The sequence below is a fragment of the Oryctolagus cuniculus genome, chromosome 13 (assembly GCF_051225735.1).
Source record: "Oryctolagus cuniculus isolate XC-2025 breed Fujian yellow rabbit chromosome 13, ASM5122573v1, whole genome shotgun sequence".
Lineage (NCBI taxonomy): Eukaryota > Metazoa > Chordata > Mammalia > Lagomorpha > Leporidae > Oryctolagus > Oryctolagus cuniculus.
In genome coordinates this window covers 1,162,513-1,180,739 of record NC_142879.1, presented here as the reverse complement: position 1 = coordinate 1,180,739, position 18,227 = coordinate 1,162,513, and the positions used below count along the sequence as shown (strand labels likewise).

Here is an 18,227-nt window from a genome sequence, read left to right as displayed (position 1 = left end):
CAACCCGCGGAGAGGGACCTTACAGAGACACCTGGGCCGGACAGAACTTCTCAGATCGGGCAGCCGAACGGGGGCCCGGGGGGCCAGCTCCCAGAAGCCCCGACCAGCTCAGAGCCGGGCGGCTGCTGAGGGCACTTGCGCTCCCCTTCAGCCCTCAGTGCAGGTTCAGGATTCAGGTGGAGAGAACTGCACTCCTGGAGGACGAGGGGCGGCCTTGGCAAAACAAACTGTGAGCCCCATGCGCGGGTCTGAGGGGGCGCTGCCGAGCGGGGCAGGGGAAGGCGCACACCCGAGGCTGCGTGTGCTGTGAACACTTCCAGCCTCGTCTCGCCGCGTCACCTGACCCGCTGTTCCGGCCCAAGCCCTCTGGCCACCGGGTGACCTTGCCCTCTGCTCTCTGACCACGTTGCCTCCCTAGCCACCAGCTCCAAGGGCCCCTCTTGTCACACGGTTCAACCTGGGTGTGCGTCTTCTGTCTGTCTCAAACAAGCCTCTGCTGCACACGGCCCCTACCCAGCCCCCTCCACGTCCCACCAAAACCATGGCACTTTCACATGCTGGGCTTTGTCCCCACTGATGCACAAGCCGAGAGTCCCATGTGAGGCCAGCGTGTGCGAGACCGCACTGACATTTCTCTGACCGGGAGTGCTGGCATGCACAGCGCGTCTCCACACGGACTCCATCCACGCTTCGTCATGCTTCGTGCTCGCACGCAGACACCAGGATTCTGTGTCACATGCACACGCCTGTGTCCTGACTGCGGCCCGTCACTTGCAGCGTCACGCTGCTGCTCAGACTTGGAATCAAGGATGTCCCGCTGGCGTCGCTCAGGCGAGCCTCTCTATTTCTGCTTCTCTCACTCATCCGGTCATGCAGGCATCTAGGGGCACCTGCAGGCGTCTGGAACACAGACGTGACTCGGCCCCGTCCTCGACCCCAGGAATACGAGCATGACTGAGTGAGTCAGATGTGCAGACACAAGCTGGACACTCACAGGCAACTGTGGCAAAACAGCAGCAGCAGGGAAGGGCTGGTGCCTGGGCAACAGAGCCCACAGAAGGGGCTGGATGGCCCCGGCAGAACACAGGAGGGCGGCGCATCCGAGTTCCAGGCCTGGCAGGAGTCAGCACAGAGCGGGAGCAGTGCTGGTGCCAAGGAGGAGAGCCTGAAGCGTAGGGCGGCGTGCTCAGATGCGAGGCTCTCAGCTCTGCCCTGCAGGGGCACTGGGGGTCCCCCGTCCCTCCTGGCTTCCCCGGCTCCTGATGGATCCCCTCGTCCCACCGGCACTGCCCTGGTCTCTCTGGTCCATCTACCCTGGGAAGCGCTCAGGGTGGCCACGGAGAGCTGCTGACTCACCCCGGCAAGTCACCCACCCTGGCTGGGGGAGTTTCGGGAAACAGGCTGAGCTGAGGAACTGCGAGGGGCTCTCGAGGGCCACTCCCACTACTGCCTGCCTCCCACTCAGGACCCCTCCCGGGCCGGCCACGCTCAACGGTCACCATCCCTGTCTGCAAACACAGCTCGCAGCAGTGAAGACACAAACGAACGGAGGCCACGCTGCTCCCGGTGGCTGCAGGGAGAGCCACGGAAGCTATCGGCCACGCCCGATTTCCGGGGCCAGAGGGCAGCGTGGGTCCTGCCCCGGCCCAGCCATCTCTCCTGAGCGTCTTCTGCCTTCGAGACCCCAGGAGAAAATCTCACCATTAGGGAAGCAGAGCGACGGCAGAGAGCGCCTTGCCGGGCTCAGGCGGTGGCTGGCGGGCCCTCCTTTAAAACATAAACACGCGTGTGCCCTCGTGCCCACAGCGCCTCCTGCATTAATCACCTTCTCTGTCCCTCCAGGGAAACCAAGTAGGTGGGCAGATTCCTGGTGGGCAGATTCCTGGATGTTTTCTGGAAAGTTCTCAGGACACCCACAGACACAAGAACTATTTCCAGGCTACATAAACAGTCTTGGGAGATGATCTGGCTAACAAGAAGCACTGTATGAGTGGAGAGGAACTATTTACCTGCGGGGACAGAAGGCGCTACAGGAACTCAGCTAAGATGTATCTGAACAAGGAGACTGGAAGGTGGCTGCCGGCCCACGTTTTCTAACAACGCACACACACACCAGACCCCTCACAAAACCCACCACTCTTCACCTCAGCCAGGGCTCCCCGGGGAGAGGAAACAGAACCAGTCTCCCCCATCAACCAGCAGCGGCGAAGCAGCAGGACCAGACTTGAATGTGCGCCCGCCAGGCAGGGGGGTGCGTCAGAGGCAAAGGCCCCCGGCCGCAGGTGTGACATGCCGTCAGCCACGCCCCCACATCCACACACCCCGGAGCAGGCCTCAGACCAGACCTGGAACGGCTGTGTTTAGAACAGAAGTGAAGCCGCCAGTACAGGCACTTTTGGAAAACTACATCACAGACAAAAAATAAATGGTCTCCCACATCGCGAGAGAATGAGGCGCCTCCTTCTAGAAGGCTTGGAAATACCCAGCGACTTATTTTTAGAAAGAGATGCAGTCTGCTATTATTGGCCAAACAAAGGCAGATCCCTCTTCCATCAAAAACACATTTGATGTCTACAGATATTTATACAAGCGGAGAAAGAAACAGCAACAGAGGGTAAGCGACGGTGGAGTACTGTGTCACACACACTCAGGCTGCCTCTGCTGTGTCTCCACGGCTCAGGGACACAGAGACAACGCGGTCCATCTGGAGCCTGGCCTGTCGTGACGCCAAAGACGGTGCCCAGACAGAGAGGCTGCCACAGGAGGTTCTGGCCCATCCAGAGAGCCATGTGGTGGGCACCACTGTGGCCTCAGAATAAGAACACCTACCACCACCCAACGCCTTTCCCCCGGGACGAGGAGGTGAGGGGACCCAGACCTCGGCGCTGCGCAAGCTCCCCTCATTCCCCAGGGGTCCCAGCTCCCTCCTGGAAGGCACAAAGCTCACAGGGGGTGCTTGGTGAATATACGATAGTCCACCTTTTTCTCTTAAAGATTTATTCATTTATTTGAAAGGCAGAGAAAGAGGCACATGGCCAGAGCTGAGCCAGCCAGAGGCTGGGAGCCAGGAACTCCATCCAGCTTTCCCACGTGGGTGACAGTGGCCCAAGTCCTTGGGCCATCCTCTGCTGCCTTCCCAGGAGCGTTCGTTGGAGCTGGATCGGAAGCAGAGCAGCCGGGACCGGGACCAGAACCGGTGCACCAACACGGATACCAGCAGTCCAAGTGACAGCTTAACTCACTGCACCGCAACGCTGGGCCCAGGAGAATCAATCCCGTGTTGAGACCGTATAAGAGCATGGCTCAAACACCCCTCGACCCACTGAGGCAGGACAGGGGCAGGGCTGGGTGCAGGACACCAACCCAGGAGAGGCTCGGGCTTGCGTGGGCTTCCTGTTTTGTTTCTTTCTGGCCTGGGCTCTCACGTGGAGGTGGGCGCCCATCTGGAGTGACGGCCAACCTCGGGCCACTGCCACTCCCCGGGTCTCGGTTCAGCCACGTGCAAACCAAGGCAGCCAGAGCCAGCTGAGCGACTTCCAAGGCCACAAGCCCCGGGGACCTGTGGACTGAGCACATGGCAGCGAGGCGTGGGGGGACGCCTGCTCAGGGCAGGCCTGGGAGCCCTGTCCAGTGGCGGCACACAGCAGAAGTGGCCCAGCCACCCAGGAGAGACGGGACAGAGGGCGCCCGCCCTCAGCGTCATGCACAGGACAAGGAGGCGGGGGCTGTCCTGGCAGCTCCGTGCTCTCTGTCTCGGCACCCTCGCCAGCCGGGTTCCACCCACAGCACCACACGGCCCCTCCCCCACGCCGGGCAGCCCCCCCCCCGGGGGGGGGGCCGGGGCCAATTCCAGCCTCTGTGAAACCGCTGCCGGATTCTCACTCCACACAGGTGACATGGGGGACAAGGGAGGCGTCAGGGAGCCTCACCTCCCTTCAGAGCACTCAGAACACCAACCCCACGGGACTTTACAGCAGTCGGACAGAACCCAGGGCTGCTCTGAGAAACTGCTCTCCTAAAAAAAGAAAGGCATGCAGCTGCCCCGCGGCCCTGGAAGGCACAGAGCTCCCGGCGGGCCCGGCTCTCCCCGTCCCCCTCAGGCAAGCCTGCGTTACTGCCGTCCAGGACACCTGGAGTTCCGAGAAGCAGACCTGACCCCCGCCAAGCCGGGTCAGCGACTGCAGCCCTCCCGAGACCCCCAGAGCCGTGGTGCTCAGACCGAGTCTTCGGTGCCAGACAGCCACCCAGCGCCCCTGCTCCCTGACTGAGCAGCGCCTCGGGCTCCCAGCCGCAGTGCACAGTGCGCCAGGCAGGGAAACAAGACAAGGACACATCACAAAGATCCGGGGGACAACAGGTGCGCGGGACCTCCGAGGGCCACACCAGCCCCGTCGCAGCCCCGAGGGATAAACGGGGACAATAAAACCCAGAGGACAACACGACGTGGCTGGGTGAAAGGTGAGGGACTCTGCTCAGGTCAAGAATGACGAAGGAAAAAAGCTGCCGAGTCGTGACCGCCAGCGGAGGTCCCAGGGCTGGCGCGACCCTCCACAGCCACCCCGCGAAGACGCCCGCAGAGGCGCCTGCGACAACACAAACCTAAACAGATGTGGGAGAAGAGTGGGGGGGGCAGCCAGGGAAGACAGACGTCCCCCGTCACCTGCTGCTGTGTGACAGGGTTAACTCTCAGTCCAGAAAGGGCTCAGAGCCGGGGCGCTGTGGGGGGCAGGTAAAAGCCACTGCCTGGGACGCCAGCATCCACATGGGTGCCAGTTCTAGTCCCGGCTGCTCCTCTTCCGATCCGGCTCTCTGCTATGTCCTGGGAAAGCAGTGGAGGATGGCCCGAGTGCCTGGGCCCTGCACCCGCATAGGAGACCCAGATGGAGCTCCAGGCTCCTGGCCTCCGCCTGGCCCAGCCCCGGCCACTGCAGCCATCTGGGGAGTGACCCAGCAGATGGAAGAGCTCTCTCCTATCCTCTGCTGTGTGTGTGTAACTCTGCCTTTCAAGTTAAATAAATCTTTAAAAAAAAAAAAAAAAAAAAAAAAAAGGATTTGCCACCTGCGAGGGAACGCCGAGTCAAGCGAAAAGCTCTGGAAGCCCAGCTGGGTCAGTCCCTGAACCGCAGGATCGCACCCAGGACACGGCCGCTGGGTGGTCTGGCGCAGGCCCATGAGTCTCACTGGATAGTGGGTGACATCGGGGCACCACCAGGTCCCCTTGTGCTCGGCGGGCTCCCTTGTCCTCGGCGGGCTCCCTTGTCCTCGGCGGGCTCCCCTTGTCCTCGGCGGGCTCCCTTGTCCTCGGCGGGCTCCCTTGTCCTCGGCGGGCTCCCTTGTCCTCGGCGGGCTCCCCTTGTCCTCGGCGGGCTCCCTTGTCCTCGGCGGGCTCCCTTGTCCTCGGCGGGCTCCCTTGTCCTCGGCGGGCTCCCTTGTCCTCAGTGGGCTCCCCTTGTCCTCGGCGGGCTCCCTTGTCCTCGGCGGGCTCCCTTGTCGACAGCAGGCTCCCCGCTCCCACCCAGCCGGGCACGCGCTGAGGTCTGGAAACAAACCTGACAGGGGCCGTGCAGGTGCAGGAGGGTCAGAACCAGCAAAGCGCCCGCGGCAGGTGAAATTCCACCAGCCCACAGGGACGACAAGGAGGCGGGCAGAGACGCAGGGAAGCCAGTGCCCGGGCCAGGTGGCCAGCCCGGACCCTGGGCTGAGGCATCCACAGAACCCGCCCATGTGCCACGAACCCAGGGCTCCTGCTTGTTAACCTTCCAAGATCAGGACACACGTGGATGGCAGGACCCTCGGAGGCTGCCACACAGACAGCGGGGCCACGCTCGTGCGGCCTCTGCAGCGCCCTGTGCTTGGGCTCCGAGAGCAGGCCCGGGACCTGTGACTCAGTCTCCCCGTCCGCCACCGCTCAGCAGTCAAGACTGCGTCAATCCAGCCCCTGGGCCCCTGCCACGCCCACCTGCTGCCCACCAGGGCTCAGCCGCGGTGCCACCCAGGCCATTCCTCCCAGAGACAGAGCCCCTTCCTGTGGTTACTGCCACCGACGCCACACCCGTTTCTCCCCGAGCACTAGCACTAAGCCCTAACCGGGCTGGGAGCTGGGCGCGGCCCAGAGCCGCCTGGACGGTCCCCTGCGGATGCCTTCCTGTCCCTTCTTTGTTCCCCGGGACTTCCTGTTTGAACAAGCACACGCTCGGGCATTCAATCGCCCGCGTCCTCTCCTCACCATAAAAGGGGCCTGGGGAAGCCGCCGGGCAGCTGGACGCGACGGGATGCGAGCCGGAACAGCTGTGTGTTAGCAGGGGGCAGGGGACACAGGGACCCTGGCCTGTTTAGTCAGGCCCGGCAGAGGGCCGCCCAGCCGAGCCACCACACGGCCCCAGGGGTGGGAATGAAACCTCCGGAGCTCCTTCTGGAGCCCCCCGCCCGGGGACAAGCTGCCTCCACTCTCCCCACAGGAACGTCAGCCCGGAGTCACCGGTGTCACACAAAAACCTGCTGCCAAACGGATCTCCCGACCCAAGCAGCCGACAGTGAAGGCAGAGAGAGCGCCGCCCTGGGCAGACACACAGAGCACATGCGGCCCTGCAGACGGGCCTGCCTCCCCGACGCCAGGGCCGGTGCATACGCGGGGGGCCGCACTGACCACTAGGGTCAGTGCCGGGCACGGGGGCCGCAGCAGGGACGCAAGTCTGCAGCAAGCCTTGGCGGAATGGCCACAAAGCCGCGCGGCCCCCATCCGCCAGGGTTGGCACACAAACGCTGGCAACGGCAAAGCCACGCCCGTTTGCGCCTCCAAAGCAGTCCTGATAAAGTAAACAAGTTTAACCTCAGCTGTGTTACAGATGTTCCCAGACGTTCCTCATCCGGAAAACCCTAAGAATGCAGCGGCCAGCAGGCTCTCTATCCCACGCACCTACCTGGAGTGCTGACCGCAAATCCCAAGCTACACACGGAGCCGCCCCCAACACCACCTCCCCACAGAGAGGTGGTCACGTGACCAAGGCAGCCCAAGGACACACTCGGACACCCCCCCCTTCTCATCCTCGGCCCCTTGCTCCGCCCACCTCCACAAAGCTCCAGGATGCGGCATCAATCTCAGCCTGCCACTCAAAGCACCACCACTAAAAAGCTGGGCCACTGGGAGGCCACGTCACAGCCCCCACCAGAGTCGGGCGCGGGAGGAGGCCGAGCAGGAGCAGGTGCGCAGGGAACTGCCGACCCGGGGCAACCGCACCTGCGGCTGCCTGCCGAGAGACTAAGCAGCGCGAACCAGGATCCACTCAGGACACCTTCCTTCCACTCCTACGCACCGGATCTTGCCATTCCCATGGGCGCCACCTGGAACACCACCCACTGGGGTAATTTACAGACAGCAACATGTCCGCCTCCCGCTCTGCCGGCCGAGCAGGCCAGTGGCTGGCGAGGGTGTCCTGCCACGTCCCAGGGGCAGCGGGCACCGGAGGGCCCAGGAGCAGGGCTCCCCCTCACCGCAGTAGCAGGCCCACCCCGCGGCAAGGATGGGAGGCGCCCCTGAAGGCCCCACCTCCCAGCCCACTGCCCGGGGATTCAGCGCGCGACATGGACAGATTGCAGCGGCCACATGTGACGATCCAGGGTCCAAAGTCTCCACTTCCGGAAAGAACACCTGACACCGCCAACAACCTGCCATTTGCATCTTCTTTTTAACTTGAAAGGCAGACGAGAGCGCTCTGGTTCACTCCCAAATGCCCACAACAGCGGGGGCTGCGCCAGGCGGAAGCCAGGAGCCGGCAACTCAGCCCAGGTCTCCCAAGTACGCGAGCCAGCACCTGCCCTGGCCCCCAGGGCTGCATCAGCAGAGCCGGAGCTGGGAGCAGAGCCAGGGCTGCGACCCGGGCCCTCTAGCACGGGCCAGGGGCGCTGTGACCACTAGGCCCTCCCCCTTTCTGGACGTCCGACCGCGGTAGATTTTCCTGCCTCTATTAGGATCTGTGTTTGCATCACTTCCCAGTCCCTGCTGGTGAGTGGAAAACTCAAAAACAGCATCTGACTCAGCCCGGGCGTTGCCTCCACACCCCCCACAGGCCGGGCGGCCTCGCGGGATGCGCCAAGGACCGCCCACTCCTACAGAAAGCCAAAGCTGCACAGCCGCCCTCGGGGTCCACGCTTCTGAACTCCAGCAACTGGCAACAAGGGGGCACCCACGCCCAGCACCCAGCACCCAGCACGGCAGTGGGGCCATCCACCGGCCTCCTCCGCAGGAGGGAAGGCAGAGCCTGCAGCTTGAAGACCCAGCCACACGCACACATGTGTACGGGAAGGCGGGGTGATGACGGAGCCACACGCACACAGAGGCACACACGTGTACGGGAAGGCGGGGTGATGACGGAGCCACACACACACAGAGGCACACACGTGTACGCAGGCGGGGTGATGACGGAGCCACACGCACACAGAGGCACACACATGTACGCAGGCGGGGTGATGACGGAGCCACAGGCACACAGAGGCACACACGTGTACGCAGGCGGGGTGATGACGGAGCCACAGGCACACAGAGGCACACACGTGTACAGGCAGGCGGGGTGATGACGGAGCCACAGGCACACAGAGGCACACACGTGTACAGGCAGGCGGGGTGATGACGGAGCCACAGGCACACAGAGGCACACACGTGTACGCAGGCGGGGTGATGATGGAGCCACACGCACACAGAGGCACACACGTGTACGCAGGCGGGGTGATGATGGAACCACACGCACACAGAGGCACACACGTGTATTGGCAGGTGGCGTGACTGGGCCACACACTCACGGGAACACACGTGTACTAGCATGTGTCTAAGGGAAGCAGAGGGGCAGGGCGTGATCAGCCAGGGCCCACCTGTGAAGCTCCAGGTTCCAGGAGGAGGAGCTTCGGGTTTGCCTGAACGGAAGAACCAATGCTGAGTGCCAGGTTCCCGAGGGGCTGGAGCAGCAAAGACCCCCTGCAGCCGCGTCGGCCTGGGGTCAGCCTCAGCCCAGCCAGGCAGGGGGCGCGCGACGACCGAGTCACAAACTCGCAAACACGGAAATCAGGCGGACGCAGGAGGCCTGGGCCTGGGAGAGGGAGATGGAGATGGAGACGGAGATGCTCTGGGTCGCGGTGACTGAGCCGTCGGCAGAGGCGACTCTGGGCCACGGTGACTGCGCTGTCGGCAGAGGCGGCTCTGGGCCACGGTGACTGCGCTGTCGGCAGAGGCGGCTCTGGGACACGGTGACTGCGCTGTCGGCAGAGGCGACTCTGGGCCACGGTGACTGCGCTGTCGGCAGAGGCGGCTCTGGGCCACGGTGACTGCGCTGTCAGCAGAGGTGGCTCTGGGACACGGTGACTGAGCCGTCGGCAGAGGCGGCTCTAGGACACGGTGACTGCACTGTCTGCAGAGGTGGCTCTAGGACACGGTGACTGAGCCGTCGGCAGAGGCGCCTCTGGGCCACAGTGACTGCACTGTCGGCAGAGGCGGCTCTAGGACACGGTGACTGAGCACTGTTGGCAGAGGCAGCTCTAGGACACGGTGACTGAGCACTGTTGGCAGAGGCAGCTCTAGGACACGGTGACTGAGCACTGTTGGCAGAGGCGGCTCTAGGACACAGTGACTGAGTGCCATGGCAGAGGCGGCTCTAGGACATGGTGACTGAGCACCGTCGGCAGAGGCGGCTCTAGGACACGGTGACTGAGTGCCATGGCAGAGGCGGCTCTAGGACATGGTGACTGAGCACCGTCGGCAGAGGCGGCTCTGGGACATGGTGACTGAGCACCGTCGGCAGAGGCTGCTCTGGGACACGGTGACTGCGCTGTCGGCAGAGGCGGCTCTGGGACACGGTGACTGAGCCGTTGGCAGAGGTGGCTCTGGGCCACGGTGACTGAGCGCCGTCGACAGAGGTGGCTCTGGGACACAGTGACTGAGCGCCGTTGCAGGCCTGAGCAGAGCGGGAGCGGCGGGAAGGTCAGCTCTCACCAGAAGCACAGGCCCTCCAGGCACCGCGGTGGAGGCGGTGAGCCATGCGGCCACCTTCCGGACATAGGCCGGGCACTGCTCCTGGGAGCAGACGCTCACAGAGCCCAGGCCTAGGCTCTGAGACCCAGTGAACTCCTAGAAGCGTTAACCACAACTCCAGTACAAGGACCCGAAACCCGAATTCTCCCACTGAGGACAGATCTGCAGCTTTCGCAGGCACAGTGCAGGTCACCCCCCAACGCAGGGCAGCAGAGCGCCGGGTGCCCCATCTGGGCTCCAAGGAGCCACCCTCCAGGGGCTGGGCCTGCCTCGTGTCACTCAGCACTCAAGCCCCGCCCCCAAGGCCCCAGTGTACCGCAGGAACCACAGAGCACCAGCCAGTGCCACCGCTTCCGCCAGCTCCCCGGACTGCCCCAGGCTTCGCCCGCGCCAGGCAGGTGCTCCCGAGGACGCAGTCCACGGACGAGGCCTCAGACTCTGCCTCCTGAAGTCAGCACCCCTGTGGGTGACTCAGCCCAGGGCCCTGCACCACAGCTCCCCAGACGCAGTGAGGACCTGCTGCCTCGCTCCAGAGGGGCACAGCCCACCCTGCTAGGCTGCTCCACTCCCGACCCAGCTGCCTGCCGACACACGAGGGGCCCTCCAGTGCCGGGCCGCACCCCTGGGGAGACCGGGAGAGGCTCCTGCTGCGGCCTGGCCCAGGCCTGGGAGTTACAGTCACCCAGGGGTTTGCTATCCCACCAGTGTCCCAGCGCAAGAGGACAAGACAACAGAAATGCAAAGAACAAAGCTCCAGTGTTGACTGCGGGCCACAGGAAGCGGCCGCACAGCTGGAAACCAGGAATCAAAGAAGGGGCGGAGACCGCCGGTGCTGGTCCCGGCCCCGGCCCTGGACCAGAGCGCGTGGGCCCAGCTCCTTCAGGCTGCGCACGAGGAGCCCACGGCGGGCCTCCAGGGCCCAGCACTGGCTCACAGGGCACTGGCCAGTGCGAGGCCTGAGGGAACTGACCCCTCTCCACCCGCGGATGCCACCAGGACCACACAAAGGTCCTGGGACAGTGACCGGCACTCACAGCACCAGCACTCAGCACTGAGCACCCAGTGAGGAGCAGCACCCAGTGAGGAGCAGCACCAGCACTGAGCACCCAGTGGAGAGCAGCACCCAGCACTCAGCACCCAGCACTCAGCATCCCAGTGAGGAACAGTACCCAGCACTAAGCACCCTGAGCACCCCAGTGAGGAGCAGCACCCAGCACTGAGCACCCAGTGAGGAACAGTACCCAGCACTCAGCACCTTGAGCACCCCAGTGAGGAGCAGCACCCAGCACTGAACACCCCAGTAAGGAGCAGCACCCAGCACTCAGCACCCAGTGAGGAACAGCACCCAGCACTCAGCACCCAGTGAGGAACAGTATCCAGCACTCAGCACTCTGAGCACCCCAGTGAGGAGCAGCACCCAGCACTCAGCACTCTAGTCAGGAGCAGCACCCAGCACTGAGCACCCAGTGAGGAGCAGCACCCAGCACCGTGCAATCTACCCTCTGCACAGATTAATCCTCATTTTCAGTTTCCTCAGGAATTCTAAGCAGTAAAAGCACACAACGGCTCTGCAGGAAACAGTGACACTTTTTCCAGACCCCGACCCACAGCGGGAGAGCAGTGTGGCTGGGCTGGGCTGGGGCCTGCCTGTCCTTAGCCTCTGCCTGGGGTGCCCTCCACAGCCCTGCCTTTCTCTCCCCCAGCGGAGACTTAACAGAGACATTGCTGCAATGTCCCCTCACCTGCCTGTGACCCCTCAAGAGTTCATTTCAGGGGCCGGCGCAGCGGCGTAGCGGGTAAAGCCGCCACCTGCACTGCCAGCATCCCATGTGGGCGTGAGTTTGAGTCCCGGCTGCTCCACTTCTGATCCAGCTCTCTGCTGTGGCCTGGGAAGGCAGCAGAAGATGGCCCAAGTCCTTGGGCCCCTGCACCTGCGTGGGAGACCCGGATGAAGCGCCTGGCTCCTGGCTTCGGATCAGCACAGCTCTGGTCATTGTGGCCACTTGGGGAGTGAACAGCGGATGGAAGACCCTCCCCTCGCTCTCTGCCTCGCTGTAACTCCACCTTCAAATACATAAATGAATCTTTTAAAAAAAAAGCTATTTCAGCAATGGCAGCACGTGTGTGCTTTAAATAAAATGTGCTCACGTAAGAAACCAAATTGACGCTAAAACCTCAGCAAACGTTCGCGTGAGAACCCTCGAGCAGCTTCCTCAGGACACTCGCCCGGGCTCCCGCCACGCCCGACAGAGCCTGCTCTCTCCCACGACAGCCACAGATCTTGATCCACTCGCTCCAGGCCTCACTGCGTTCTGACAGAAATGAAACCACGCACCACACTCCACATCAGCCACTAACTGTGGGGAGCAGCCCGGACTGGACTGAGTTACTGGAATTAAGACTTATTCTATGCATCTGCTCTCCTACAATATGGCGCTGGGAGAGGAGAAAACAGCTTCTACCCAGCTGCCTCCAGTTCAACCAATAAACTGTAGGACTTGCTCCTGATTGGAGAGCAGCGTACTCGGCGTGTGGGCAGCCGAGTTAGGATTGGCGGAGGAGGACTATAAAGGAGGAGAGAGACGGCATGCACCAGGAACATCTAAGGGGAACATCTGAAGGAACACCTGTGCAGCCCCCCAGAGAGCCGGCCGGCGGTGTGCCGCTCCCCTGCGGAAGTGGGGAATGTGGCCAGGGGGAACTGCCCTTCCACGGAGGTGGAAGGGATAGTAGCCAACCCGGGAAGAACCAGCAGCAAACCCGGGGAGGGCCGAGCAGACGAAAGAACAGTGCAGGGTCCTGTGTTGCTCCTCCACGAAGAGGGGGAGCGACAACTAACACCTCACGAAAATGAAGAGCCGCGTGGACAGAAACAGGCTAGAAGCCGGCTCTGACGGGCTGGGCGTGTGGCAAAGCGGCTGGAGCCGGCTAAAATGCGTGTGGCCGCCTGGGTTCAAGCTCCCACCCTACTGACCCGGCTTCCTGTAACGGGCACCCTGGAGACAGAGGTGATGGCCAAGGGTGTGGGCCCCAGCCCCCACATGGAGACCCAGATGGAGTTCCTGGCCTCTTTCTGTCACTCTGCCTTTGAAACAGATAAAAATAATAATAGTAATAATAATAACAACAGAAACAAAAATGCTGATTAGAAGAATCCAAACTGGCCAGCTCTGGGGCCAGTGCTGTGGAGTAGAAGGCCAAGCCTCTGCCTACAGTGCTGGCCGCTCCACTTCCGATCCAGCTGCCTGCGAATGAGCCTGGGAAAGCAGTGGAAGGTGGCCCAGCATGCAAGTGGGAGACTCGGATGAAGCTCCTGGCTTCAGCCTGGCCCAGCACTGGCCATTGCAGCCATTTGGGGAGTGAACCAGAGGATGGAAGACCTCTCTCTCTCTCTCCTTCTCTTTCTGCACCTCTTTGAAATGAATAATAAATAAATAAATGTTCACATTGGCCAGCCCCAGGGGTCAGGAGCATCACCGTCCGCTCCCACCCTGCGGCCAGGGCAGCAGCAGGACCGCCCACCAGTGAGGCCAGCACTGCCACCGCCCCGGGGCGAGAGGCCGCCCACAGGGGGCAGAGGTCAGGAGGGAGGCAGGGAGCGGAGCCCTGGTCAGAGGCGGTCAGCGCGGTGCGGGAGGCAGCGGGAGCTCCACTGCCCATCACGCAACAGCGCTGAGCTGGGTCACGGGACTGACGGACACGGCCTCAGACACCCAGACGGACCTTGGCCAGCGGCCTCCAGCCCTGGAGAACGGCAAATCCAGAAACGCAACACAGAGCCTGCAGGCAGGACGGGGCGTGGCAACCTGGGAGGACAGGGACAGGACAAGCCCAGGCGGTGGCCTCTCTGAGCCAGCAGGGATGCAAAGGCCTCTGGGAGTGGCCCTGGAGAAATCCCCAGAGCCTCTTCAGAGATTGTCAGAGACAAGCGGGGGGGGGGGGGGGGGGGGGGGGAGGAGGAGGCAGGGGCCTCCCCACAGCCTCAGCCTGGCCCCCCTGGGGGCCCTGCCCAGGACAATGGGGGGCGTGACCACCACCTCCAGAGCAAGGGCTGGGACAGGGCTCTCAGCAGAGGGCACCCAACTTCCTGAGGGCTCAGCCTCAAACAGACTGCTCCCCACAGGGGCCCTGCCCCCGCCCCGGGGTGGCTTTCTCCCAGCATGCCCGAGAAGCATGGAGCCGGCGGGAGGCCGGGGCACTGCGGGCGGCCACTTGCAGACTCAAGTTGAAACCTGCAGTCGCACACCAGGCCTCAGAGGCCATGGCAAGAGTGTCCCCGGGCCCTGGAATACCAGCGAAGTCAGCGCGGCTCAGCGACAGCCACACCCACCTTGTGAGGCCTGTGGGGGAGGGGGAGCCCAGCGAGGGCCCGGGAACAGAACGCGCTGGGCGTCCATGCGCTGGGCGTCCATCTCCGTCCGCCTCCTGAGCACGCCCACAGGCTCAGGCGCTGCTCACTGCGGGAGCGCCAGCGGCCTGCAGACCCACCCCGGCCCCCGCTCTGCGCTCGAGAGCCGTCTGCTTCTAGCAGGGACAGGACCATCCTCCAAGCACCAGACCCGTCCCCCAGTCCATCCACAGCCCCCGATAAGAGGCAGTCCGCAGTGGCCACGTGACTGCCAGCTCCCCAGTCCATCCACAGCCCCTGATAAGAGGCAGTCCGCAGTGGCCACGTGACTGCCAGCCCCCCAATCCATCCACAGCCCCGATAAGAGGCAGTCCGCAGTGGCCACGTGACCGCCAGCTGCCCGGCCTCCCTCCACGGCTCGGAACCCACCCACGCCAGCAGGGAGCACCCGCAAACCGGGGCAGGATGAGAAAGACTTTCTGGGCAGGGGTGCCTGGCCGAGGTTTCTCCCCACAGGCGTCCGTGCCACAGCACACCTCCCCCGTGGGCACGACTGTGGCCGTGGATCTGCACCTGCGGGGGCCACGTCTGAAGGGCGTGTGACTGAGCCGCCTGGCCGCCGTGTCCTTACACGCTCTGTTTCATCTGTATTACGAAAACGTGGCTGAAACACACGTGTTTCAGTGACCACTCCCGCGTGGCCTGACCCGGCTGGTGTGACTGCGCTGCCTTCCAGGTCTGCCCCAGAGAAAGGCCGGCCCGGTGGGGCTGCACGCGGCTCCCGGGACCCTGGGAAGCACGCCTCACTTGTCCGAGGGTATGTGAAACCAGCCAATGGCTGCACACGGCCGACACGGTCCCTGACTCCGTGGGAAACAGCCACAGCCCAGGGAGCGGCTGCAGGGAGGAAGGGAATTCGCTGAGAATCAAAACACAGGGGCGCACGCAGCCTGGCCTGCCGGCCACACACTGCCGGCCCGGGCAGCGCAGCCTGGACCCCGGTCACTGAGGGGGGGGAGAGGGGGGAAGAGGGAGGGGAGGGAAAGGGAGGGAGGGAAAGGGGGGAGAGGGAGAGAGGGAAAGGAGAGGGAGAGAGGGAAAGGGGGGAGGGAGGGAAAGGGGGGAGAGAGGGAAGGGGGAGGGAGGGAAAGGGGGAGAGGGGGAGGGAGAGAGGGAAAGGGGGAGGGAGAGAGGGAAGGGGGAGAGGGAGAGAGGGAAGGGGGGAGAGGGAGAGAGGGAAGGGGGAGAGGGAGAGAGGGAAAGGGGGAGGGGGAGAGAGGGAAAGGAGGAGAGAGGGAGGGAAAAGGGGGAGAGGGAAAGGGGGAGAGGGGGAGGGAGGGAAGGGGGGAGAGGGAGAGAGGAAAGGGGGAGGGAGGGAAAGGGGGGAGAGGGGGAGGGAGGGAAGGGGGGAGAGGGAGAGAGGGAAGGGGGAGGGAGGGAAAGGGGGGAGAGGGGGAGGGAGAGCGGGCTGCACGCATCTCCTGCCTCCCACCTCCAGGACACCACTTCCGATCCGGACCGAGCGGGTAATTTCGCCTCCATCTTCCCAAGCCGCTAACGGCCGCGCCCGCAGTTCACCCGCCCCTGCGCGGAGCAGCCGCACTGCCTCTCTGGTCTCCAGGCTCGGCCCCGCGAGGCCGGGGTCGGGACGGAGGGGTCTTCCCGCAGAGGCAGGTCCGAGCACGCGCCGGCCGGGACGCGGGGCCTGCGGCCTGCCGGCCACCCAGCCGCTCCAGGTCCGCGCCTCCGGCCCGCGCCGCACCACTTCCAGTCCCATCCCACGGCGGCGCCTCCGGGAAAGCCCAAGACCCCAGAGGCGCTGGCGGCCACACGCGGCAGCCGCGAGTCGACGTCCGAACTCTCAATCAGTGCAAACTCGGGGCAGCCGGGACGGGGCGCCGAAGGGCAGGGGCGCAGGCCCAGGCCGCCCGCCTCGCCCGAGCCCGCTGTCCCCTCGGGCCCCGCTTCGGGCGCAGCCGCCGCAGACACCACGGAGCTCGCCGCGAAGGCGCTGCCCGGGGCTCGGCCCGCGCGCCCCGCCAGCCCGGCGGCCGCTCCTCCCGCCCCGGGCCCGCCGGCCCCGCGCTCACCGAGGTGCAGCGTGAGGTTGATGGCGCTGGGGTACTGCACGCCGGCCAGCATGGTCTGGCTCTGCCACCAGGTGGTGTCGGCCTGGTTGTTGTAGTCGGTGAGGAAGGCGGCGCCGTGCCGCAGGTGCGGCTGCGCGGCGTCGCACAGGTGGCAGGACTTGGTGACCCCGGTCACCCCGGTCTGCACGCAGTACTCCTCGGGCGGGCTCCCGCACGTGTTGGTGGCCACCACCGTGGCGTTGAAGGCGGCGTTGACGAACTCGGGCATGCAGCGCTGCGGCCGCCCGCGCTCGTCCGCGCACTCGTCCATGGCCGCCCGCGCGCAGCCCGCCGCCGCCGCCGCCAGCACGGCCAGCGCCGGCCACAGCGCCCGGGCCCGCATGTCCGCGCCGCCGCTCCGCCCCGCGCCCCGCGCCCCGCACACCGCGCCCGCGCCCTCCGCTCGCGGCGCCCACCCGGCCCGACCTCCGCGCCCGCCCGAGCGCGCCGGGAGGAAGAGCAGGGGGTGGGGCCGGCAGGCGGGTGGGGTCGGCGCGGGAGGAGGAGGGGAGGGGAGGGGAGGGGAGGGGCGGAGCGCAGGCCCGGCCCCGCGCCCGCCCCCGCCCCCGCCCCGCGCGCAGCCCGCACTCGCTCGGCGTCGGGAGGGGCGCCGGGGCAGGGCCGGGGGCGCTGCGGAGGGGGGGGCGGCGAGGGATGGGGGGGCGCGGGCAGAGCGCGGAGGGGGAGGGGCGCGGGCGGTGCATGCCGGGAGGGCGGCGGGGGCGGCGGGGACCCTGCGCCCCGCCCCGGCCTTTCTCGGGGTCCTCCGGGAGGGGCTGAGGGGCGCCGCGAGCTCGGCCCGGGCGTGGGCGCGGCCTCGGCGTCCCCGCCTGCTCCTCGGCCCTGTTCGGGGCTGCTGAGTCACGGGGCTCGGGTGGGGGACTAGGCCCGCGGGGCCGAGCCCCGGGCCGGGAGTGCGCCTGTGAGTGCGCGCGTGACAGTGAGATGGTGAGTGCGTCCGTGGTTGCGAGATGGTGTGCGTCAGTGTGATTGTGAGTGTGAGACGGTGATTGTGGCAGACGGTGTGAGAGTGTGAGCGTCAGTGAGCGCGTGACAGTGAGATGGTGAGTGCGTCCGTGGTTGTGTGAGGTGGTGTGTGTCAGTGTGAGTGATTGTGAGACGGTGTGTGAGTGTGTGACAGATGATGTGTCTGGTTGTGTGAGACGGTGTGTGAGGGTGAGAGTGAGCATCAGCGCGCGACAGATGGTGAGTGCATCCGTGGTTGTGTGAGGTGGTGTCAGTGATTGTGTGAGATGGTGTGTGTCAGTGTATGGTGAGTGAGTGTGAGCATCAGTGAGCGTGTGACAGTGAGATCGTGAGTGCATCAGTGGTTGTGTGTGAGGTGGTGTGTGTCGGTGTGAGTGATTGTGAGACAGTGTGTGAGCGTGTGACAGTGAGATGGTGTGTCTGGTTGTGAGTGTGATGGTGTGTGTCAGTGTGAGTGATTGTGAGACGGAAGGTGAGGGTGAGTGTGAGCATGTGACAGTGAGATGGTGAGTGCATCTGTGGTTGTGAGTGCGATGGTGTGTGTCAGTGTGAGTGATTGTGAGACGGAAGGTGAGGGTGAGTGTGAGCATGTGACAGTGAGATGGTGAGTGCATCTGTGGTTGTGAGTGCGATGGTGTGTGTCAGTGTGAGTGATTGTGAGACGGAAGGTGAGGGTGAGTGTGAGCATGTGACAGTGAGATGGTGTGAGTGTGAGACGGTGTGTGAGTGTGAACGTCAGTGCGTG

At 64.5% G+C, this 18,227-nt stretch overlaps 1 protein-coding gene across 1 annotated transcript in view; it reads right to left on the bottom strand.

Moving 5' to 3' along the window:
- LAMC1 (laminin subunit gamma 1) overlaps nucleotides 1-17,531 on the bottom strand; it is a gene marked incomplete at its 5' end in the record, with an annotated part of 82,997 nt that extends 65,466 nt beyond the window's left edge. Inside the window, one exon of the mRNA XM_051841433.3 lies at nucleotides 16,457-17,531. Within this exon, the coding sequence (XP_051697393.3) occupies nucleotides 16,457-17,531 (1,075 nt within the window). The remainder of the gene's footprint in view (nucleotides 1-16,456) is intronic.
- Between the last annotated feature and the right edge of the window lie 696 nt (nucleotides 17,532-18,227).